Here is a 24341-nt window from a genome sequence, read left to right on the forward strand (position 1 = left end):
CTATATACAAACATGGATTATCTCACTGACTCTGTGAGTTCAGTACCATTATATGTTACAGACTACAAAACCAAGCTCAGTGAGGTTCATTAATTTTCCCAAAGACACACAGCCAGTAAGAGGAAGCTGAAGGATTAGCAGCAATGAAGGATGGGAGAACTACAAAGCCTGTGTTCAGAAGATCCTGAAAGAGAAATACTGGTGCAATTAGGTGTACCTGGGCTCCTCCAGCTTTCAGATTGGGGCCCTGACACAGAGACTGTCAGACAAGCACACAGAGAGGAAGATTTCACTTTATTGTTACATCAGTCTGACAAATAAACCCAACACAGCACTGAGCGGATAAAGTGCTAATGCAGAGAGGTCTGGTAACAGAAGGAGGGTGGAATCCAGTTCTCCTCCATGTCCCCAGCCTGAAGGATATTTCTATTACACAAGACTGAGGGCAGCTGATATACCAGGTAATCCATTTTACAGACTCTCTGAGCTAATGAATAGAAAATCATACTAGGTAGGGTCTGTGTAGGGCAAGAAAACAGAAAAGTCAGAAATGCCAAACAATAAAAATACTTTTCAAGCTATAGTGGAGGTGGACATCTAATAAGGAATTGGATAGGTATGGTATTTCTTGCTACTATCTATCCCAGAACTGTGACCTGAGTAAACACTCTTTCTCCCACACCCTCATAAGCACTAGAATTTTCTGAGACTCTAGAAAGAATTGACTTCACCTGCTTACCTTGCCACCCCATAAAAGTGCTCGCTTATGAACATCAGGAAGATAGAGGCTGTCAGAATAATCAACTTGGCAGCATTTAAAGAAAGTTAATGAATCTCAAGATTTCCTATAATTATCTTTAGACATTGTCTATGTTAAGCATGGGGTTTAAAACACTATTATTTGGTTAGAGAATTCAAGTGATTTGTTTATACGAAGTGAGATTATAATATCTGAAGCTCAGTTCACCCCAGCTATTTTTATTCCCAAACTAGAAAATCACTGACTGATTTTCAGAGACCAGAAGAAACACCAATGACCATCTGATCATCCCCCTGATGCCATACAATCCTGAAATCAAAGGGTCAAATCAGTTGTGTCTTTCCAGAACCTGAGACTTCCTGGACTCACTTGGTCCACAGTGAATCCAAGTAAGGATAAACCAGAAAGAACCTGCAACATGCCGCACTTGTGGCTAAGTGTAAAGTCTTAGAGTGGAACTTTCAAGTAGGGAAGTAAGGGGTGAAGCATTTCAGCTTTGTCCTAGAATAAGAAGCAGCTAAAGTGTTGCCATGATAGGTAAGAACTAACTGTGGTGAGGCCTCAATAGAAAGGAGCAGTCCCTCACAGATAAGGGAATGAGTATAGCTGCTAGGCAGACTGAGGCTGGCAGTCCTAGGATCACCCATGTTGAGCTTCTGATACAGCCTCTACTATGTGGTTATGCTTAACTTTCCATCTAGCTTCCTTTGTGGAGGCTGGTAAGAAAGGGACCTAGGGAATGATCACTGCCTAATTGCTCAAATGGGGGGGTCATCAAGTTCCTAGTCCTTAAGGAACCTCAAAATGTTTTTGAGGTAAAAAACATTCATGGTTCCAAAGAATTGTTTGGTGCAGGCAGTAACTGAACACCAGGCAAGACAGTTGGTGAGTCTTGGCAAGGTTCAAGAGGGATCCAGTAAACACCCTGAGAACTACTGCTATGAACCAAAGGTAGACTTGGGAATACTTAAGGGACTACTCATAGCTGGCTATCTACCTACTTATCCAAATACTTCTAAGACAACTGAAGGGAAATGCCATTGTAGATACTTGTGTGCTTCAGTTGAAACCCTAACCAAAACAAAACAAAACAAAAAAACATTAAAACCTCCTGTGATTTCCCCAACCCAATGAGAAGAGTTATAAAAGGTTGTTAACACTATCTACTGTGCTGCTTCTTTCCTTGTACCAAGGCAGAGCTGAGGATTTCCTAACCCTCAATTTCTTGCCTAGAAGTTTCAGTCCTTATACCAGAAAGGTTTCCCCAAGTATCCCTAATTGATTCTATCCAGTCTGCTCCCTTCTATTCTGGCCCTGCTCTGGGTTTTTTCATTTCCCAAGTATTTCCTTTTTTCCAAATACTTGAGTCTTTTGTCATACATATAACAGGGTAGGCAGAAATTCTGACTGGATTTTGGGAAGGTAATTGATGTCTCACAATGACGCCCAGATTATTGCTGAACTGTTTAATTGCAGCTCAAGGATCAATATTCCCATCTCTCTGTTTTTTCCCTTTCCCCCCATCTAAGAAGCTCATATTAAAAAGCCCTATCTCTTTCATCTTTGTACTCTCAGTTTTTAGGATGCAAGATAATGGCCTAAATGTAACAGTTTGGGGCAGGGAAATTTTAGTGAGCTTGGCACACAGGAAAGAGATTCTTCTGGTGCCCACCTGTAAAGAATATTTTTCCCTACCCTGCCTTTTTGTACATATTGTCACCTCTGCCTTCCTGTTAAGGCTTGGAAAAAATGAGGCAACACAGGGGTCTTGGCTTTGAAGTCAGGTCTGATTTCTAGGGCCTTTCTCCCACTGACTTAACGTTTAAGTTTAGACAATTCACTTGCCTCTCAATGTTTAAATGAAAGATTTGAACTAGATGACCTCTCTGGGCTCTTTCAGGTCAATTCATACTAGAGAAATTTAGTTAGAAGATATCCTAATTCCAAGAATTAGGCTTCTTATACTTCTTTGAAATAGCAGAAAGGAGGTAAAGTCAGGTACCTGTTTTATTATACATTTAGCTATCAGAAAGGAAGCAAGTTTATCTATGAAGAAATAGAAACTGGCAGCCCCTACACTTGACTAATAAAAGAAAATTTTTGGAAGAAGCAGAGAAATAGGCCACAAGTGAGACCCGGCAGTGTCAAAAAGTCTATAAATTAAGTGATCAAAGGAGTAAAAAACAATGGCTGTAACCAGACAAGATCTCTAAAGCATAGACTTTAGTCTAGAAAGGTTTCAGTAGGAAGGAGCCCCTGGAGCATCTATTGGAGGGAAGGACTTGGTCCACAGTAAGTTGCTACTGCATTTGGTTCAAACTCAGTTTTCTCAGTCAACCTGGTATGTGTGCACACGTGCAAACACACTGCTGGCTGTAGTTATGCTTCTGAAGTGCTGAAATGAGAAAGAAACATCAGAGAAAAAAAGATACCACATTCAAAGGAGTTAGGTTGAGGGCAAGTAAAACTTTGATTTAAAAGTTTCTCATTCTCCCTGCACTATATGTGGTATCATTGCAGGCCTTCTAAAGCGTAAGCAAGCTATAGCGTTTTGTGGGACAATGAACTCTGGGGGAGGAGAGGAGTAGACTTGTATGATTTAAAGTCGAAGGCAGGATATAACTCTGCATACTGTCTGAGAATCCCCCAATTCATGACAAATGTATTTGATTTCACCTGACCAATTTTGATACTCACTTGTCTTCATTCAAAGAAACTGTCTCCACAAAAGGGATTTCTTCCTTGTCTGTCTTTCCTATGATCAGCCGATGCTTATCCAAGTTTATGATACACTAAGAGAAAGGAAAATCAATTGTCACTGTCAATGATCCCACTATGGGTTCCCCATGTAAGAAGATCCCTGCCTCAGAGAAGAAGCATCAAAGGGAAAGTGGAGTCAATCCTACCTTCAGGGAACGGAGAGTCTGGAGACCAAGAGACAAGTTTTTCTCATTATCCTCTAAGAAAAAAAAAAAGTTAAGATTCAGCTGTTTCCATGCTGGCTTAGAAGTCAGCTTACTCACCATTAGGTTCTTTCCATCTATCCAACCAGCTACCCAGCCAGCCAGCCAATAAACATCCGTTACTAAGTATTTTTCTCAGGTCATTATAGTTAAAATATGATAGAGTCGAAATTCAAACCCAGTCTTTTTTACTCTAAAGAACAGAGACCTTTAAAAAATACCCAGCAACTTTAGTATAGGACAGAATGCAAGAAGAGATGTGTAAGAGAAAGGTGGGAAATTACCAAGGGATTTATGGCAAAGGAGTAACAGGATCTTGTTCTCTGCCACCAACTAGTTCATGGAAAGCTCTCAGAGAACATAAAAATGTTTGTTTTCTTGCTCCATGAATTGCTTTGTCTGAGTTCCAAACTCCCTTTTTCTCATTGATTCTCAGGATATCTTTTCTATGTGTGTGTGTGTGTGTGTGTGTGTGGTAATAAGGTTTGAATTCAGAGCTTTGTGCTTGCTAGTCAGGTGCTCTACTGCTTAAGTCACATCTCCAGCCCTTTTTCCTATAGTTATTTTGGAGATAGGATCTCACTTTTTCCCAGGTCAGCTTGGACTATGATTCTCTTATTTTAAGCTTCCCCCTATAGATGATGGGTGCACACCACCATGCCCAGGCCTTTTCTATTCAGATGAGTTCTCAAAAACAATTTCTGCCCAGGCTGGCCTGGACCCACCATACTCCATCTCTGCCTCCCACATAGCTGGGATGACAGGTGCATACCAACACACCCAAGATGGGGTCTTGTGAACTTTTTGCCCAGATTGGCCTTGAACTGTGATCCTTCCAATCTCAGCCCCCCAAGTAGCTAGGATTACAAGAGTGAGCCACTGGTGCCCAGCTGATTCTCAGCATATCTTAAATGTAGCTCAGGGCCAACCTGGTACTTTGGAGGGCAAAAATGGGAACCTGAAGTTTGAAGAAGCTGATATTACAAGCATGAGATTTCTTGAGGGTTTACATTAGATCCCTATGTTCAGTCACCCATTTTACTCACCAACCACAGCTGCTGGGCAGTCCAGGCGGATGGAACCTACTGTCATCATCAGGTGGTCAATCTGGCCCACTACTTTGAGATGCCGTGGTAGAGAAAGCTTTTCTGCTTCATGCTTGTGAGACCTGACAAACTCCTTAAGTCTGCATCCAGAGAGAAAGATACCAGAGTTTCCTTGGCAGAGGTTTCTAACCCACAACTGAAATTCTCCAGGAATTTCCTGGGATTCATTTATTTAAATAAATAAAAAAAAAAGAGCTAGATAGCCTACACTTTCTTTTGGTACTTTGTCCTACACAGACAGGGGCACATAAGAAAAGACTAAATTTTCTATTTCTAAAAAGTTTACATCACTACACTACCTGCACTGGTGAAAGGGTGGAGTTGACACATTCAGAAAATTCTGTTCTGCATTCTAACATCCCCACCTATGTGTGAGGCAGTTTAGTTAATGTGTCTTTTTACCCATCAGTGGATAACAGGTATCAAAGAGGGCAAGTTAATCCTAATTTCATTTAATTAATTAATATTTTGATGGTCTGGGCTTTGCCTCAAGCCCTTTTTGCTCTAGTTGTTTTGGAGATAGGGTCTTTCTTTTTGCCCAGGCAGACCTGGACCTTGATCCTCCTCCTTTGCACTTTCTGCAGTAGCTGTGATGATAGGACTATACCTCAGTACCCAGTTATTGGTTGAGAAGGGGTTTTGCCAACTTTTTGCCTGGGCTGGCCTTGAGCTGTGTTCCTCCCAATCTCAGCCTCCAAACTGCTCAGATTACAGGCATGAGCCACCATCACCTGGCTTAATCCTAATTTTAGAAGATGCTTTATTCAATGTCTAATTTTTCTCCCCCTTTCTGTTTCAGTCTATCTTCATCAGTTAATCTTAGGTTATAAGGTTAGTGGGGGCAAGTACTTATTTGGTAAAAGCACTGATACTGTAATCAACAAGGAATATTATTGACAAAGTCCTCATTAATTTGACTTGTCTTTGCAGGAGAGGAAGGAAAGGAATAACACCAAGGTTGCACACAATTATGTAAGCTGACGGGAACAGCTAGCACCCAAGATATTATGAGTTGGTGGATAAATACTTAATTATGGACTTTCTGTTCCAATACTTCTTCTTTCCTCCATTTCCTTTCTTTTGGTGTTACAGCCCATTCAAAAGAAAAATAATTGCAGTTTTACAGATGGTTATTAATTCCTCTGGAATCAGGGCAGTCTGCTGCCTAATTATGCACCAGGGCATTCTTAGTCTTTCTGGAACCATCATGTTGCACCATACCTCATCCTTCACCACATAAAAAAGCTCAAGTGGGAGCCTATGGCTCATACCTACAATACTAGCTACTTGGAAGGCTGAGATTAGGAGTTTGAGGCTGACCCTGACAAAAAGTTAGCAAGACCCCCATCTCAACCAACAGCTGGGCACAGTGGCATGTGCCTGTCATCCAAACTACATGGGAGGCTGAGATCAGAAGGATAGTGGTTCCAGGACAGCCCAGGCAAAAAAGTTTGAGACCCTGTCTCAATGTGAAAAAAGCTGGGCATGGTGACACACACCCTATTCCAGTGACAGTGGGAAGTATAAAAAAGGAGAATTGTGGTCTAGGCTTGCCTGGGGGCAAAAAATAAGACCCTATCTCTAAAATAACCAGAGCAAAAAGAGCTAGAGGAATGTACAAGAGATAGAGCTCCTGCCTCACAGGTGCTGGGCCCAGTTCAAATCCCAGCACCACCAAAAAACCCCAAAAAGCTCAAGATTTTTCTCATAAGAGTATTTGAATCCTGGACTATACCTCCCACCCCCCCAATTAGCAATGTACAAAACCCACAGAGCCAACTTCAAGAGAGTCACAGTAGTGGTGAGGGGTGAGGTCAGGATAGACACAGAAGGAACAGGTTATTTGGCAGGGTCACTGATTATATAAATGAAACCCTATGTAAACCCTACCTAAGAATATGGATATTTTGAATGCAGCTCAAAATGGGCCACTACATTTTCTCAGTGATTGCTTCATTATAGAGAATTGGGGTTGGCAATGATTTATTGTACATCAGACTAGAAATATGGAAAATGATACTGGGTTGATTCTACTGATTGTAGGCTATACCTCAGGGCCCACCTACCTTGGAGGAAAGAGTAGCAAGAAGAAAAGAAATAAAACTAGAGCAAAAAGGAAGTAAGACACAGAATGACTTTCTCTGATTAAAAGAGAGAGAGAAAACCCAATTCCAGCTGCTAGAATTGAAGACATTCAATATACTAATCCATCTCACAATCAATCCCCAGCAGGAGGGCAGGAGGATTTGATTTTACATGTTCTCCAGAGAGGAAGGGCACTAAGAAACTCTTGATTATTCACCCCTGTAATACCAAGGCCCAACAGTCATAGCAGTCTATTCTCAGGTCTGACTAGTATTTCTTGGGGACAGCTAGTGTGCCCTCCTGAGTAAGCTAAGGCCTGCCACATCCCTGCTTTTACTCATTGGGGGTACAACAATCAGACAGTTACTTCTAATATGCTGTCTGGTGGGTGAGCCAGGAGTCTCACACTTGCTCATTCCAGAGTCTAGAGGTCTTTGCTCAAAACAATAGGTGGGAGTTAACAGAAAGCCCAACATTTCCCGGTTCACTGATTTCTCCCAGCTGCCATTCTTTCCCTTTACTAAAGGACCAAAGTTCCAGCTGAGATCTGAGCTTTGAATATTTCTCTTTGTGCTTCTGTGGATACCCTCAACCTTTCTCTCAAAACAGATTCAAAAAAGAGTATAGTCGCATCTGATTTTCACTCAGCACAAGTGGCTACTTACCCCAATCTGTCTACACAGGATGAAGAGATGAGATTATATTGACAACCTGTGTCAACCAAGGCTTTCACATCCTTTCCAGCACACTGTGGAAAGGAAAAATACTGTTCAATATAAGCCAGAGAAGCAAAGGGAAAGAGAGATGCAGAGAGCAAGCAGCAGATGTCAAATGAAAGGCATGGTTGGAGAGCTTCTCCCAATTGGTTAGTAGTGTCCCATCTTTACTCATTGATAAATCTGCCTTTGATTGGCTTTTTTTTCCTGTTGAATCCAAGGCTGACAGACTTTGACTGTTTTGTTCCAATAGAAAGTAGCTTTTAATCTTTTTCTGTTTTCTTTTTTTTTTTGGCAGTACTGGGGGTTGAACTCCAAGGCTGGCACTTGCTAGGCAGGCACTCTACCACTTGAGCCACTCTGCCAGTCCCAGTCTTTTTTATTTCCCATGTGGAAGATCAAACCTAGGGCCCCCTGAGTGTACTAGGCAAATGCCCTACCACTTAGCTATAATCCCCAGCTCTTAATTAAAAAAAATTCACATGCCCCTTTGTAAATCTGATGAAAGCTTTGGTCCTTCTTTCCAAAAAGGTGCACTTGCATACAAAATATAGTATAAAGTACATACAACTTTAAAACTCATTTATGAATTACATGATAAGAACTAGTCTATGAAGTCTGACATAGTAGACTCCAATAGTAGAGACAGCCTACTATTGGAGTCAATATAGGGTCCCAAATCCTATATCTAAAAACCCTGGAAAGGCTGTTTTCTGAATATTACCTGGCAAGAAACCAAGATCATGTCATCATCCTCATACTTCTTTAGCCCCTCAGACTTAGACTGATTGAGTTTGTTGGTCTTGGAGGCCCATGGGACACGAGTGCTTCGGAGCTTAGACAGGTTGGTTTCCATGAGGCGCCTCTGCAGGATGTTATGAGGTTGCTTGAGGAGTAGAAAGCAGAGGCTTCTTAGTGACAGGCCATTTTTCCCCCTTTTCACTGTCCCCCAGGTACCACAAAAATAATGAAGGAACCTTACATAACTGAGCTCCTTTGCTTCTTACTTATTTTTCCTTTAGGTGAGGATTTCACTGGTATTGTCAGAGCAGATACTATAAGCCAATCTGCAATAGGTCACCCTAAATGATTGAAAGAGCAAGGTAGGACACTGGGAAATGTGGTTATGGCCAATCACTATTTTATGGCTCAACAGAACTCAATGATCTTACTGATGTGGACTGCTGCCTTCCCTACCTTTACAAAGGCATTTCAGGGGAAAAGTGTTCTTAATCTGGAATAACTGATCTCTGTGTTTTTCCAGATAACCATAAACAGTGCCTTATACAAAGGGCAGTTCATTCTCATAGGTTGAAGAAATGCACCTAGCACTGGTAGTCCAAAGCTCTGCTTCTATGTCAAGTCTCATTCCCATAGACGCCTTCATGACCTGGCTCTTCTGTGGGGTGAGTCACCCATGGGGAGCATGGGGTGGGAAGACAGGAATTCATACCTGCTGAGTAAGCCTCTCAACAGACACACTTTGGAACCTGGCAGAACCCACAGGAATCATTCTCAATGACATCATCGAGACCTCAAGCCACTGGCTCCTCTTGCCCTATCTTGTCATCCATTCTCCCTCATTATTTTTTTTTCCAGTGTTGAGGATTGAACCTAGGGTCTCATGCATGCTAGGCAAGTGCTCTACCACTGACTACATCCTCAGCCCCTCCTTTCTTTCTTTCTTTCTTTCTTTTGGCAGCACTGGGGTTTGAACTTGAAGCCTCACACTTGCTGGCAGGCATTCTATCACTTGAGCCACTCCACAGTCCTTTTTTGTGTTGGGTGTCTCTCTCTCTCTCTCTCTCTCTCTCTCTCTCTCTCTCTTTGTGGTACTGGGGTTTAAACTCAGGGCCTACCTTGAGCCACTCTACCAGCCCGTTTTTGTATGAGTGATGGGTTTTTTTCTGAGATAGGGTTTCTCAAACTATTTGCCCAGGCTGGCTTTGAACCACGATCTTCCTGATCTCTGACTCCTGAGTAGCTAGGATTACAGGCATGAGCCACTGGGGCCTAGCCTGTGTTGGGTATTTTCAAGATAGGGTCTCATGAACTAGTTGCCTGGGCTGACGTAGAACCATGATCTTCCTGATCTCTGCCTCCCTAGTAGCTAGGATTATAGGCATGAGCTACCATTGCCTGGCTCCCCTTTCTTTAATGGGCCAAAAAGTGAAGTATAAGAGGGACAGACATTTACAAAGAAGGGGTTTAATTAGACCTTATGTGTGTGTCAGGCTACCCAATGTTAAGAAACAGAATAAGGAATTCAAGCCTGATCTTAGATAGAGATTAGGAGAGTTTCAAGTCCATGCTCCTCTGTTCCTACTCAATGTGGCCCCCACAAAGTTTAAGACATCTCTTGAGAAGAAGTCATTTGACCTGAGTAACTTCTACACATGAACACATTTAAAATTTCTCAAAGGATAAAGCTTAGTCCCTACGTTATTTGTAATGTACATCATATTCCTCCTCTGATTTTAGAGGACAGGGAATCATTCTTACAAGTCCAGTGCCTAGAGCATTCCTAAGGAAAAGGATAGCATAAGAGGTCTTCATGATTTGCCACCTTACATATTTCTAAGGAAGAAAGGAGTCAGAGCCATGACTCACTGTAACCCTACTGAGGCAAGGAAACAGATTCCCAAAATACACTGTTTCTTGGCAAAGAAAGATCTAAATTAGTGTCCTTGGGAAGGGGGAAGGAAAGCACTTAGCTTGATAAGGGGCTGGAGTAAGTGCTAACTCTGTCAGATTTTGTGACACAATACTGGGAGAATGCTGTGCTCCTCAAAAGAAAAAGAAATTCTTCATTCTAATCTATCTCCCAATAAGCCTGGATTTCTAGTTCAAGCCATACAAAATAAGGGTATTTATTTCTGTCAAGTACATGCTTAGCAGGACCAACTTAGACAAACTAGATTTAGAAAAGTCATCTAATCAAAACCCTCTCACCTAAAGCTTAGTCCTTCTATACTAGTCTTGCTGAACACAATCTGGTTACTCATATTCTTGCAGAGGACCTCCATCATCTCTTCAATGGACAGATGCGACAAATGAGGAATGTTTGAAATAATTCTCTTTGAACTCATTCCTCTTCTGTATTTTCCTCCCTTTCTCCTGGATTCTTCATCCATAGGCTAAAGAATATACTCAAAATTCCTTGAGATTGGAGAGAAAACTCACACACAAAACCTCAGATCCTGTCTCTTCAGCTCTCATCCTCCTGTAATCACACCCTTGTCTGGAACTTTTTAAAAAAGTTTAAATCACTATGTCTGTTTCCTGACATCCTATATTTTCTTCACTGAGATCACTTCTGACTCCACAACACAAATAATGATCCCTTAATTCCAAAATCTAGTAAACAATTTTCAAGCTTAATTTTCCTTGATTTCTCCAGTACATTTAGCCCTGCTAACTTTTCCTTTGTTCTTTTCAGTACTGACTAAAAGGTTCAAATGCACACTCAACATAAAATATGAAAATAGCCCTGAAGTGTATAAAATTAAAGGTGATAACCTCACCATTAAAGTTAGATATATATCCTTCCAAAAAAACACCTCACCTTTACAAACATATATAAAAAGTGGATCATACTATAAGAGTTTTATGAAATTCTCTATTTTCATTTAAAATATGAAAGAAATTTTTCTATGTTAATACAGGTACTTCTTTTCATTCAATTTCATTATTTTCATACTCTATAAAAAGTATTCAAAATACAAAACTCACAGCCAACAAACCCGTATGAACCTCAGAGATGTTTTTCTTTGGTTATTTTATTATGCCTACATGTTTTAAATGACAATGTAGCTAAACATTTACCTTTTCTCCCAACCAAAATTTCACTAAAATGACAGTAAAGGAATAAGAAAGGCCGAAACCCACAAGAACAAAGAGAATAGTGAAGAAAACAGGAAAGAAAGACAAAATTATGTTGACAAAATCCTGGAATCCTGAGACAAAAAGCAGTAATTGACATAGACTAGAGAAAAGTGTGTGCTTCACCCCACTTATCACTTCATAGGATGTTGGAGTGGCAGGGACTGCCAGCTGCTCATTAAAATCCTAGTTCTCCTCTTCTTCCTGAGAAGATACCCAGATACCCAGACTGAGAATAGAATGCACTAGAAGTAACAAGAACACTTCTATGGCTCATAAAAAAAACTCTTGCGCATACTCCATATTTTTAGCTCTTCTCAATGGTCAGAGTAGAGATGACCCTTATGGTAACTTCCTTAGAAACTACTGTCAACCTGGGTCCCTACAGGATTACACAGAAGAGAGCTGTCTTGCTGACTTTTCTACTAGTATAGTCACTCGTCAGTATCCATGACATCCATACAAATGGTTCCTGGAACCCTGGTAGATAACAAAATCCATGAATACTCAAGGCCCTTATATAAAATGATGGTAGTTATCTGCATATAACCTGCCCACATCCTCCCTTATACTTTAAATCATCTCTAGATTACTTATAATATCTAATACAACGTACATGCTATGTAAACAATTAAATTATATACTGCACTATGTAGGAAATAATGATAAGGAAAAGTCAGTACATGTTCAGTATAGATACAATTTTTTAAAGAGTATTTTTGTGTCATAGTTGGTTGAATCTGTGGATGTAAAACCTATATATACCAAGTGTCAATTGTATTGTTACTTAAGAAAAAAAGAAACTATTATGTTTGAGTAGTTATGCATATTGGTGTCTAACAGTAAAAGTAGATTTCTCACTCAAACTAAGACCTTAGAAAAGCTGAGAAGTTAGAGAAAAGCTTACTCCTGTGTAGACTCAAAATAATTATTTAGCAGAATATTAACATTAATATTAATATATCAATATAATATAATATGATGGAAAGGTACAAGAGGATGAAATATTTATCCATTTTAACAAGTTAGAAATCTATAGTCAGAGGGTGCAATAAGGATTAGAAACAGGGTAGTTTAAAGCCTGTATAAGACTCCCACTTTACTTGGACAACTAGGCAGAATTCCAGGGTGCCATACTAAGCCAGAACTGAAGGGCAAGAGTTTAAAGACTGAAAGCGCCCATGTAGAACCTAGCATAATGAAGGAAAAAAGATTCACTCAAGTTATCATTACTGGAATATCATAGATTAGAAAGATCCCAAAAGCTTCCAAAGAGAAAAAAGATGATCAAAATTCAAAGAATAGTAAAGGCCACTCAAGAGTATCAATAGATGCTAATGGACAATGAAATAATACCATCAAAAATCTAATAGTTCAGAACTTTTACACCTAGCCCAAACTATCATCAATACTTAAGAATTTATTTCCTACGCATCCTCTAAGAGCTACTGAAAGATATCTTCCACCAACATGAGGGAACAAACCAACTCAGAGAAAAGCATGGGATCCAACAGAGAATAGAGGCAAAGGAAATTCTGAGCATGGTATTGAAGGAAAAGTCCAGGATGTTGGTTGTCTATCAAGCCTAAAGAGCAGCCAGTCTAAAATGAAATAAGAGGATGGAGGCTCCAAGAAAAAAAAAATAGACTTGTTAGGTCATCTATAGTTTTAAAGTACTTAGAGGAGATTTAAATTTTATACTGAAAATTCAGGAAAAAACCCAAGGAAATTAATCTTGAGAAAAACAAATACTTACATGAGAAAAGAAACATAATTACATTTGACTCAGTTGTGAATAATATGAACAGTTATAATAATGTAAGTAATAAATGCTGATTTGACTCAAAATAATTATTTAGCAGAATAGTAATTAAAATTTTAATTAATTAATTAAAATAGGACAGGGAATATGATGGAAAGGTATAAGAGGATGAAATATTTACCCATTTTAACAAAATCAATAGATAATGGCAAACTCAATAAATCAAGAAGCATCAGTTAGCTGGGCAGGGAGGTACATGCCTATAATCCCAGCTACTTGGAAGGATGAGACAGAAGGAGCACAAGTTTGAGGCCAGCCTGGACAATATAGTTAAGACCCTGTCTGGAAAAAAAAAATAGTAGTATCACCATTTACTTAGAAATTCAGTGATCCCTAACACAGCAATGATTTTAATTTAAAAAGTTTTAAATTACATACATATATTTTTTATGATAATAAAAACATACCTCATGTAATAGGAAATAGTGTGTCCATAAGAAAAGCCAGCTTACAGAGGTCTAAATGGAGATTTTTTTCTCATACAACAAGAGGTTTGGAAGTAGGTACTGCTGACATGAACTCAGTAGATTAACAACTTCAGGGCTAGCTGCCATAGCTCCAGGCATTATCTCCATATTCAAGAAATGAGGGAGGAGGAAGTCTTGATTTAGCTACTTACCTACTAATGGATATTCAGACTTCCACGTTTGTCATCGGAAATGATGCTGCAATAAACTCAACATTCCATTTTCACATTCCATTTTCTTAGAGCTGTCTTCCAACTGGATTTTGATCTTTCCCATAAACTTCCACTTTCTCTCTTAGCCTGTATCTCGGCGAGTGAAATTCTGCCACCTTAACACCTCACATATTCTGTCTTCATTTTTACTGTTACTCTTAAACCTAAGCATCTGTAGTACTAAAACATTACTTTCACAGTCTCCATCCCCAACAGTGGTTCTCTTGCCAGCTGGATCAAAATCCTCAATTTAGCATTCAAGATCTCCCACTACCACTCATCCTCCTTCCCAATCTCTTCTGTTTATTCCTCCAAGAAGGCTTTCTACTTTCAGGAAATTCCCACTCGTCACCTATTACTTTGGGCAAATCACTAATCTCCTGAGCATTACTTTTTTCTAAGCCTTGCTTTCTTCATCAGAAATAAAAAAGGTTTGAGCTCCAAGTATTGGTCAGTTTTAACATTCTGAGTTGCCTCTTTTCTGCCAGTCTTAGTGACTGACACCACTATCTACTTGGTTTTTTTGTTTTTGTTTTTTCTTTTGTTTGCTTTGCAATATTGTATGGGCTAGTCTTAAACTTGTGGGTTCAAGTGATCCTCCCACAAGACTCTCCCAAGGAGCTGGGACCACAGCCGTATGCCATTATGCCCAGTTCATACACTCATTCTTGATTCTTTTCTTTTCCTAACCTCCTATCACAAGTGCTGTCGGTCCTCCCGCCGAACAATATCTGAAATCAGTATCTATACTACTAACTCATCTTCTGCCTTTTCTTTTGCCTTTTGATCCATTCTCTGCATGGCAACCAGAGTAAATTTTTAAAAATACAAGTCAGAGAAATATGTTTCCATACTCAAAATTCTATAATGGCTTCCCATTGTTCTTTAAACGAAATTCAAACTTCTTATCATGAACTGTAGGGCTGGCACCATCTAGCCCCTCTCCTCCCTCCAACTTCTGTACACATACTACTCTCTTCTTTATTCGTGCAGCTCCATCTACACTCACTTTCTTGTTCAAAAACCCTTTGGACGTTCTGCCCTCTTTCTGAAATGTTCTTCCTCAGGATTTTGGTTAGCTTGCTCTCATCTCTCAAGCCTCGCTCAAGTGTCACTTCCTTGGGGATGCCATCCCTGGCCGTGGTGTTTGAAGTAGGTCCGTCACTTTTCCCTTTACCACCTGAGCCACTCCCTAAGTCCTTCTGCTTTTAGTTTTTTTATTTGTTTGTTTGTTTTTTTGTGGTACTGAGGTTTGAACTCAGGGCCTTGTACCTGCTAGGTAGGTGTTCCACCTGAGCCCGCAGCCCTTTTTGCTTTGGTTATTTTGGGGGCAGGGTCTTGAGTTTATTCCCCAGGTGCCTTGACTGTGATCCTCCCATTTCCCTCATAGCCAGGATGTCAGGCCTGCACCACCACACCCAGCTTTTTATTGATTGAGATGGTTCTCTCTTCTTGCCTGGGCTAACCTGGAACCACAATCCTCCTGATCTCTGTCTCCTGAGTAGCTAGGATTACAGGAATGAGCCACAATACCCTGGCTAGTTTGTTTTAACATAGTCTCCTGCTAATTTTGCTTGGGCTGGCATTGAATCACAATCCTTCTACCTCTGATTTCTGAGTTGCTGAGATTACAGATGTAAACAACCATGCCTGGACCAACAACATCTTTTTAGTTACTAACATATCCTAATATAAATCCAGAATTTTTTGTTCATTTACTTGTTTTCCTCATTGGAATGTTAACTCCACAGGGGCAAGGACCTTCACTGTCCTTTTTTTTTGGTGATACTGGAGATTCAATCCAAGGCCTTGTTATGCTAGGCAAGCATTCTACCACTGAGCAACATCCCAGCCTTTGGTGTTTTGAGACAGGGTGGTGAAGAAGGCCCTCATTTTAAGGAAACATGTTAAACAAAAGAATCCCAAGGAACAGATGGAATGTGTGTGTGTGGCGGAAGAAGGCGGGGGGGTCCAGCCCCCTAGGAGGTCCAGATAGAACAGAGATGTTTCTGTTAGTGAGAAATTCAAACCATGATCCCAGGAAGAGACAACCAATCAGTAAGGTCCACAAAAGTACAGCTGGCCAATCAAAAGTGGCCCAATCTGCAGTATGAAACTTACTCTAAACCCTGTATTGGCATGCTATGCTCCTTTGCATAGCCTCCTGCCATTCCATCTCCTTTCAATGGTGTCCTAATGAATGTTTTCTCCTATTCTCCATCTCAGTAAATTCTTTTGCCAACCTGTGGCTTCCCAAGTCCATAACAAGGGTCTTGATATGTAGCTCAGGGTGGCCTCGAACTTGAGATCCTCCTGTCTCAATTGGTGTGTGCTACTATGCCTGGCCTTGATTGTCTTGATCTCAGTTATCTCTCCACCTCTTGACACAACAGTACATGAACGAATGCTTCCCCTTATTTCTTCAAAAAGTCTTTTTTTGTTTGTTTGGTTTTGTTTTCCTAGTCTGGGGTTCAAACCCAGGGCCTTACCCATGCTAAGCAAATGAAAAAGTCTTTCTTGATTAACATTAGTTGTATGCTAAATAGTTTGTATTACTTGCATTCCCATTTCTTGACAGTTGCCTTGTAAACGTGCTTACATGGTTTTTCATCCATTTATTGAAATATTGGCTTTCCAAGGCTGTTCTGATGCCCTTCAAAACAGTACTACTTAGGTAGATGGATGATGGCCTTTGGACATAATTCTGAAGCCATCTTCCTGACATGGATTCTGCTTTACGCTAAACCTCAACAAGGAGCTACTAACCTAAGCAGACCCTGATTCCCCATTGTTTCTAAATATGGTTTCTAGGGCCATGTAAACCACAGCCAGGAAAGTTCAATGTGCTGTCACATCACCACCAAGAGTTTCTGAAGGAAGCAGGTACTGTGGGCACTGCTGCATTCTAGGTGGAAATAGCTGAGGCTCCTCAATCTGGCATCCACACTACTTAAACATCTCTTCTAATCATGCTGCAGAGTGGAAAGAAAAGTGAGGTGAGAGAAACATACTATACAGCAAGCTCCCTCAGAATCATGACCAAGAATTTTTTTTTTTTTGTGACACTGGGATTTGAACTTGGGGCCGCATGCTTGCTACTTGAGCCATTCTGCCAGCCCCATTTTTTGTGTGATGGGTTTTTCAAGATAGACTATTTGCCTGGGGCTGGCTTTGAACCACTATCCTCCCAATCTCTGCCTCCTGAGTAACTAGGATTACAGGAATGAGCCACTGGCATCCGACTGTAAGCAAGAACTTCTAAATCCAGGTTCTCCCATGTAAGTACTAACCAGTTCTGACCCTACACTTGGCTTCCAAGATCAGAGGAGACTGTGTGCATTCAGGGTGGTATGGCCAATTTCTCATTGCTTTTATCCATGCCATACTGAACCGAGACTGAAAGAAACTGATGCATTTCTGTAGTCCTCAAAAGAGACCAGACTGGAAAATAGGGGAAATGATAGAAGTCTGCTTTCTTTGTACTATTTACTCCCAAAAGAGAAATACAATGTCTCTATTTAACAATAAAACCAAAACTAGAGCTACTTAGAAGAGGAATCAGAGAGTATGCCCTGCATGTCAAATCCAGCCTGCTAGCTGATTTTATAAATAAAATTTTATTGGAATACAACCAATCCCATTCATTTACTGTCTATATCTGGTTTTGTACTTCAAGAGCAGAATTAAGTAGTTGAGACGAGGACTGCTCAAAATATTTACTAATATTTGTTAACTTTTTTTTTTATAGAAAAAGTCTGCCACCACCTGACTTAACAGTAGTGTTTAAAAGCATACGTTTCAAAGTTTAAGTTAGTAAGTACCTCATAATGCTTTCATGAGGATTAAGTGAAATGATTTGTTGAAAGCAGGTCAGATAGAGAGTTAAGTACTCAAATATTGTAAGTATATGCTACGTGTATATATACACATATATATGTTCTATGCATTTTATATATGAATACATATATATATATATTAAATTCTCATGCATAGTCTAAAATTGAAGCTAGATACCATTCCATTTCTGGAAAAGCCTGAAATCATCCTATTCCATTTTGGTTCTCATAAATAGTCCATTGATAACACAGACTCCTGGTTCAAGCCCAATAAACATATCTCTGTTTCTAACCATGGAAATCTAAAGGAGCACTAATATCTGTGCCCTTTTCTTCTCTTCTTTGCTTGCTGGCTGAATTTACAACATATGACCCACTCTACCCCAGAAGGACACAACAGATTGTCCTTGAGTTTGCCTTTGCTCAAAAACATATGGGAATCTACCTAAAGCAGCTGTCACATTGCCCCAGGCCTTCTGTGTTCTGCTTCTTTGCCTTTGCCCATAACCCAACAGACATGTAATTTCAAAGAAAACAGACTTTTCCTGATTATTTTCTGCTTTGTGGACTGGTCTGAGATGGAAGTTTCCCAGCTGCATGTGAAGGCTGCATTTGTCAGAAAGGATTCACAATTAGATGGGGAATTAGATCAGCTAACCTGAAAAATTCATCTTACTTGATGTTCTATAGAGCACACTGGAGGCAGCCTTCTCCCCATGCTTCTCAGTCAGATGCTCACAGGGAATGTTTGAAGCTATAATCAGACATCAGTCTCCATCCCTATCTTTACACCAGGACAGAGTAATGACTTCTTCCGCTGAACTTCTCTAGCACTTACTGACTGCAACACTTTGGCAACCAGCAAAGGTGGCTGCTGGTGGTGCTATTTGTCGTCTTAGGGAATGTCTGCTCAAAATCTACTGAATAACCAATAGAGATCCAGAACTTAACTTGTTAAAAAAAAAATCAAACTCCTAGTTTTTTATTCTCCATCTCCAAGAAGCTCTCCCTGTTTTCTTACCCATTTCAGTAAATGACAACTCAATTCTACTCTTTAGTTCAGATTCTTTTATTTTTTAAATTTTTTTGTGGTACTAGGGCTTGAACTCAGGGCTTCATGCTTGCTAGGCAGATGCTCTGCCACTTGAGCCACACCTGCAGCCCTCATTCAGACTCTTTATTCAATATAACAGCCTCCTAATCAGTCTCACTCTTTTAGACCCTCTATATTCTAATCCACACAGTAGTTTGAGTAATATTTTTCATAAAGTAAGTCAAGTCACATCAGCTCTCTGCTCAAAATCTTCCACTGGTTTCTCATCTCAGAGGAGAGCCAAATGCCTGCACAATAGTCTATAAAGGGTTTAAGTAGTCTACTTCCCACTTTGTGTCTGGTATCAGCTCCTGTGACTCTTCTGCCCACTTTCCTCTTGCCACTTTGGCCCTCTTAGAATTCTTAAATCATGTCAAGGATACTGGTTCCCACTTCATTGCACCTGCTGTACCTTTTGCCTAGAACACTTTGTCCCAAGATTCTTTGCTCTCCCATTTCCTTCAGTGTCTCCTCAAATGTGATCTTGTTAGGGAGACCTTCCCAGATCATTCAGGATAAAAATAACAAGGCTCCAGTCACTCCACCCTGGGCACTGCCCATCCTATCCCAATACCCAGACTTATTTTCTCCATGGTACTGATTATTTCCTGATGTTATATATTTACTTGATTTTATTTTCTGTATCCTTTCCTCATAAGAATACAATTCCTGCGTCAGGAACTCTGTTTTGGTTCACCATTATATCTCCAATGCCTAGATTATTTTCTGATATGTAGTAGATCTTCAGTAAAAATCTGTGTAATATATCAACTAACCTATCCTATCCTTCTTCTAATTTATAAACTCCTTATAGAAAGAAACCTTTCTGACTTCACTTTTGTGGTCTGGCACCTAGACTGTATTCTGAACACAGAAAGTGTTCAAATAATAATGAGGAAATGATGACAATTCTGGAAACTTCAGCTTGGGCCAAATCCTCGTATTACACTGGTATTTCATGTTACTTTTCTAAGGTTCCAAAGTTCTCTAAACTTGGATCATTATGGATAGCTAATCTATAAGGCACTACACTGGGCTACTTTAATTGGCAGAAATTCTATTCTGATCAGGTATATCATTATTGGTTTGCCTCACTATGTTCTAATGTCCCTCCCCTAGCTTTCATTCCCAATTCTAATTATTTGGCTACAGCATGTGGCAATATGCTGACTCAATCACAGATAGGAAAGAAAACTCTTTACTACCAGACAAGGATATGGCCTAATACATACAGGTCAGTAATACATTACATTATGGTATATAGGAAAGACAGCATATTATCACGTGACACAACTGTTTCTAAAAATTAAAAAGTCTTAGCACAAAAAGAACTTTTATAAAACAGTAGCTAAAACAAGAAAAATTAAAATCTATTGAGATGGTTCAATAAACTACTTCAAGTAAGAACTATTTAATTAATTTAAACATCCTCCAAATTTCAATTCTAGTGAAAGAGAATGGAGCCAACACTGGTCTATCCTATGAGATGTATTTGTAAAGTGAAGTGGTAAGAATGCTCTTCTAGCTGGGCATGGTGGTGCACACCTCTGACCCCAGCTACTTGGGAAGCAGAGGCAGGAGGATCACCAGTTCAAGGCTAGCCTGGGCAAAGTTAGTAAGACCTTATTTTAAAAGCAAAGCACCCAAAAGGGTTGTGGGCAGAGCTCAAGTAGTAGAGTGCTTAACCTAGTCAAGTGGTAGGGTACTTGGCTACCAAGTGTGAGACCTGGGTTCAATCCCCAATACTGCAGAGAGTGAGAGAGAAACCGAGAGAAAGAGAGAGAGAGAGACAGAGGGAGAGACAGACAGAGAGAGACAGAAAAAAAATGTACTCCTAAGGTAATTTCTAAGATTGTCCTGAGGCTGCAACAGACAAGAGAGTTGAAAGAATGCTGTCTCACCCCAGCACTTGCAGCTCTCCTAGTTCTACTTCAGTCTGCCTTGGCTTCTGTGACCTGTTCTGGCTCTTCTGTGCAATCACCTGCACATTAAAGGTGTGAGAACAGCGAGAGAGGGAACTAATTCCATAAAAATGGAGTACAGAAAGTGTAAAATGTAGTTCAGGGCTTCATAGTCAACTATTGTGTGCCATACCCATGGCAATACCCTGCTCCTCCAGGATGCTTCCTTTTTGCAGCCTAATGCGATGTTCTGTGGTATCAGCTACTTTTGGATCAAATGCAACAGACAAGTCAGAAAAGCAGATGGAATGATTCTTATATACTTATATAGCATGAAGGAGAATAAAGAATCCTAGGAGGAAGGACCCTGAAGAAGTTCTTCAGGAAGAAGGGATCTCTTTAACCACCTAGAACAACTAAATATCAATATCTTAAATCCATCATGAAAAAAAGTTAGTATTTTAATTCTCCTAATACTTCCTACTCTGCGGATTCCAAGAGCTAGCATTATTTTGGTCTGAAGGAAAGAAGACTTGGAGCTGGCTTGCTAAATGAACTCTAGACTGCTTTAAAGTGATGAGGGAAGAGAGAGTTATCTCTTTTATAGAAATACATTGCAACCACTCATCAAGTATCCCAGGCTTGCACAAAAAAAAAAAAAAAAACCAACTTTTTATGTTTGCTTGTTTTGAGACAGTCTTGCTATGGAAAGCCCAGGCTGGCCTTGAACTGGTGATCCTCCTGCATCAGACTCCCAAGTGCTAGGATTACAGGTGTGTACCACCACATCCAATATTAGAAAAAACAACTTTTTAATAACAGAGCAAGATAACTGGAGTTACATATTCCCTGCACGTAAGTAACTGATGGGACTGAGGGTGTAGTTCAAGTGAATATTGGGCTTGCCTAGCATACTCAAGGCCTGGGTAAGATCCACAGTGGGAGGGGAGGGCGGGAGGGAGTAAGACTGGTGGTAGGGGTGGAATCTGGTATTGGTATGGATATGTCTGTCCTTAGAGCTGTTTTTTTGGGTTTTTTTAAAGTAAAGTAAATGCAGAAGTCCTAGTCTCCATTGGCCAGAGGCAATTGCAGTGAACCAGAGCCAACAATCACATCCAAAATTAAACATTCCAAAAGCTGAAAACATAAAATACTAGAAAGATTATGTAGAGCACTATTACATTTGTGAAAAACATATGTTTCATAAATTACTTTCAGATAAAGAAAGTGTGAATTTAAGAAAACAAAATACAAGGAAACTACAATGTTAAACATAAATTTGGCCCAGTACCACGTCAGTGACTGAGGGATGAGAATCAGCTACAACCCTTTGGTAACCTTTAGCCATCCATCCCCATTCTACAGGGGACAGCAGGGTCTTTGAACTCAGCCAGCCGCCCCCCCCCCCGCCCCGCCCTTCCTTCCCCGCTTCCTGGGTTTCTCCTACTCAATGTCAAGAACATTTCTGCGGGGTAGGGGGTGGGGAGGAGACAGCACCAGCCCCAGTCCACCCACGTACAATCCATTAGCTGGTCAGTGAGATGCAGGAGCCTGGCTTCCTCCCTCCACCTTCCTTAGGCGGAGGGCCAAAGAAAGAGGAGAGATGGGAAGGATAAAGAGATCTTTGGAGTTAAGAGATCTTTCATGTTCGACCCCTTTTCTCTCTCCCCACTCAGGATGAAAGGTCAAAGGTAGACAAGACCAAAATGAAACAGAGAAGCAGGTTTTGTACAGGGGGGCAATGCACCCGGTGCCCGTCAGAGCCGTCCCGTTCTGCGGTCTCTCTGCTGCGCACTCGCTCATTAGGAGTCACCTCTGTCTGGGTCACAGGACCGGCCACACAGCCTGCGAGGCGGCTCGCTGTGAAGCTCAAGCCCCAGAAACCAAATTCGGTCTTAGGAACAGCGGGAAGAAAGGAGAGCTGAGGGCAAGGGGAGAGAGCCGCGGAGGGAAGAGCAGCGAGCGGGGCGAGGAAGGCTGCGACCGACTCCCGAGGGGAGCCAAGCCCTCAGCGGGTGCGGGGTGGGCAGGAATCCCCGCCGAGCACCGGCCGAGCGGTGCCTCAGTGCAAGCGGCCATGGCAGGGCCCCAAGCTCTACGACGGGGCGCTGAAGGTCGGGGCAAGTGCACCTGCGGGGATCCCGAGGCGGGCGCGGCTGCGGGGGCTCACCGTGTCCTTGGACGAGCCCAGCTTCTTGAGGCCGTCCAGGGGCAGCAGGTCGGCCGAGTCCTTGTGGATGAACTGCACCGCCTGCTTCATCCGGCGCTGCTGCCGCAGCGACGCCGCCTCCCGCATGTCGGTCTCCTTGCGGCCGCCCTCAGTGAGGAGCCCTGAGTAAAACATCGCTGAGGCGTCCGCGGCCCGGCGGCCCCGTCGCCTCCCAGCGCCCTCAGCCTCGAGCTCCTCCAGCGCCGCAAGGGCCGCGCGCCGCGCCTTTTATAGCCGAGCGTGACGTCACGGGGAGCAGCCAGTGCACGCGGGGGGCGTGGCCGGCACAGCACCCCGCCCCTCTGGCGTGTTGCTCTCCTGGAGCCGAAGTCAGCCACCCACCTCCACGCCACCCACCTTCGGGAAAAACCGGAGAGGTGCGGACCGCTCGGGCGGGACTGACCCAGAGGACCCAGGACCTACTGCGGCCGTTTCGCCCAACTGTCCCTTTCCTATGTGGGTGCCCTTGCACCCCTTCGACTGGGAGGAACCGTGGGACGCAATGCTCCAGCAGTTTCTTCCACCCCAGCCGCCGCCCGGGGTCCCCACTCACCTGTCCACGCCATGGCCGACCCGGGGATCACTGACAGCTGGGCCATGCCCCGAATCCCGCCGCCCGTACCGCTGCTCGGCTTCGCAGATTATCTCCTCCGCGCCCTCTGCCGGTGCCCGGCGCCCAGGTACGGAGGGGAGGGCGGCGCACTCCGAAGTTGGGAGAGCTCAGAATTTCTCCAACTTCAGGTTGGTCCCCACCAACAGGGCCACGTGACTAGGGAGGGGGCAGCCCTGGCCGGAGGGCTGGAGCTGGCCTTCCGGGGACCCTACCCTCCTCCTCCTCCTGGCACCCTCTGCCCTGAGCCCAGGCACCCGCGATTCCTCGCCCAGAGAGGCAGGTCAAGTAGGAAGTCCGGGTTTGGGGAGTGGAGAGGGTTCCAGCCTTCGCGGAAATGCACAGGACTCCCCACTCCTACACCTGCTCTTGGGAACACCAAACGCAAGCCCTGCTTTTCTCAGTAAACGCTGTGCTCACCGTCTGGAGTGGGGACTGGGTCTTTAACCTGTCTTCCCAGCATCCTTGTGGGAATAAAATTGGGACCCATTTTTCTTCGTGAGTCATTCATACTTTCAAGCCATTCTGAAGGGGCCTTCAGGCATTCTGGGTTCTGGTCTTGACGTTGTGACTTGATGGAAACCACGTTTCCCCCGAGAACGACGGGGACTATTTCCACACCATCTCACAGAAGCAGGCAGGAATCAGAAAGATCTGTTCCCTGACAAGAATGTGACAA

The 24341-nt window shown here is 42.1% G+C and overlaps 1 protein-coding gene across 2 annotated transcripts; it reads right to left on the reverse strand.

Annotated features, from left to right (window-relative positions):
• Nucleotides 1-275: 275 nt before the first annotated feature.
• On the reverse strand, nucleotides 276-23756 carry Nrip3 (nuclear receptor interacting protein 3). Of its 2 annotated transcripts, XM_074041077.1 has the most exons (8): nucleotides 23606-23756; nucleotides 23014-23174; nucleotides 8355-8516; nucleotides 7580-7662; nucleotides 4770-4909; nucleotides 3667-3719; nucleotides 3458-3552; nucleotides 276-3155 (listed from the first exon to the last, which is right to left on the reverse strand). In XM_074041077.1, exons 1-8 carry the CDS (start codon nucleotides 23649-23651, stop codon nucleotides 3140-3142), a joined length of 756 nt encoding a protein of 251 aa, XP_073897178.1. In that variant the 5' UTR covers nucleotides 23652-23756; the 3' UTR covers nucleotides 276-3139. The 2 variants fall into 2 exon arrangements, with proteins under 2 accessions (XP_073897178.1, XP_073897182.1); XM_074041081.1 differs by lacking the exon at nucleotides 23606-23756 and having other exon boundaries at nucleotides 23014-23256.
• Nucleotides 23757-24341: the final 585 nt, after the last annotated feature.

The sequence above is a fragment of the Castor canadensis genome, chromosome 1, assembly GCF_047511655.1.
Source record: "Castor canadensis chromosome 1, mCasCan1.hap1v2, whole genome shotgun sequence".
Classification (NCBI taxonomy): Eukaryota; Metazoa; Chordata; class Mammalia; order Rodentia; family Castoridae; genus Castor; species Castor canadensis.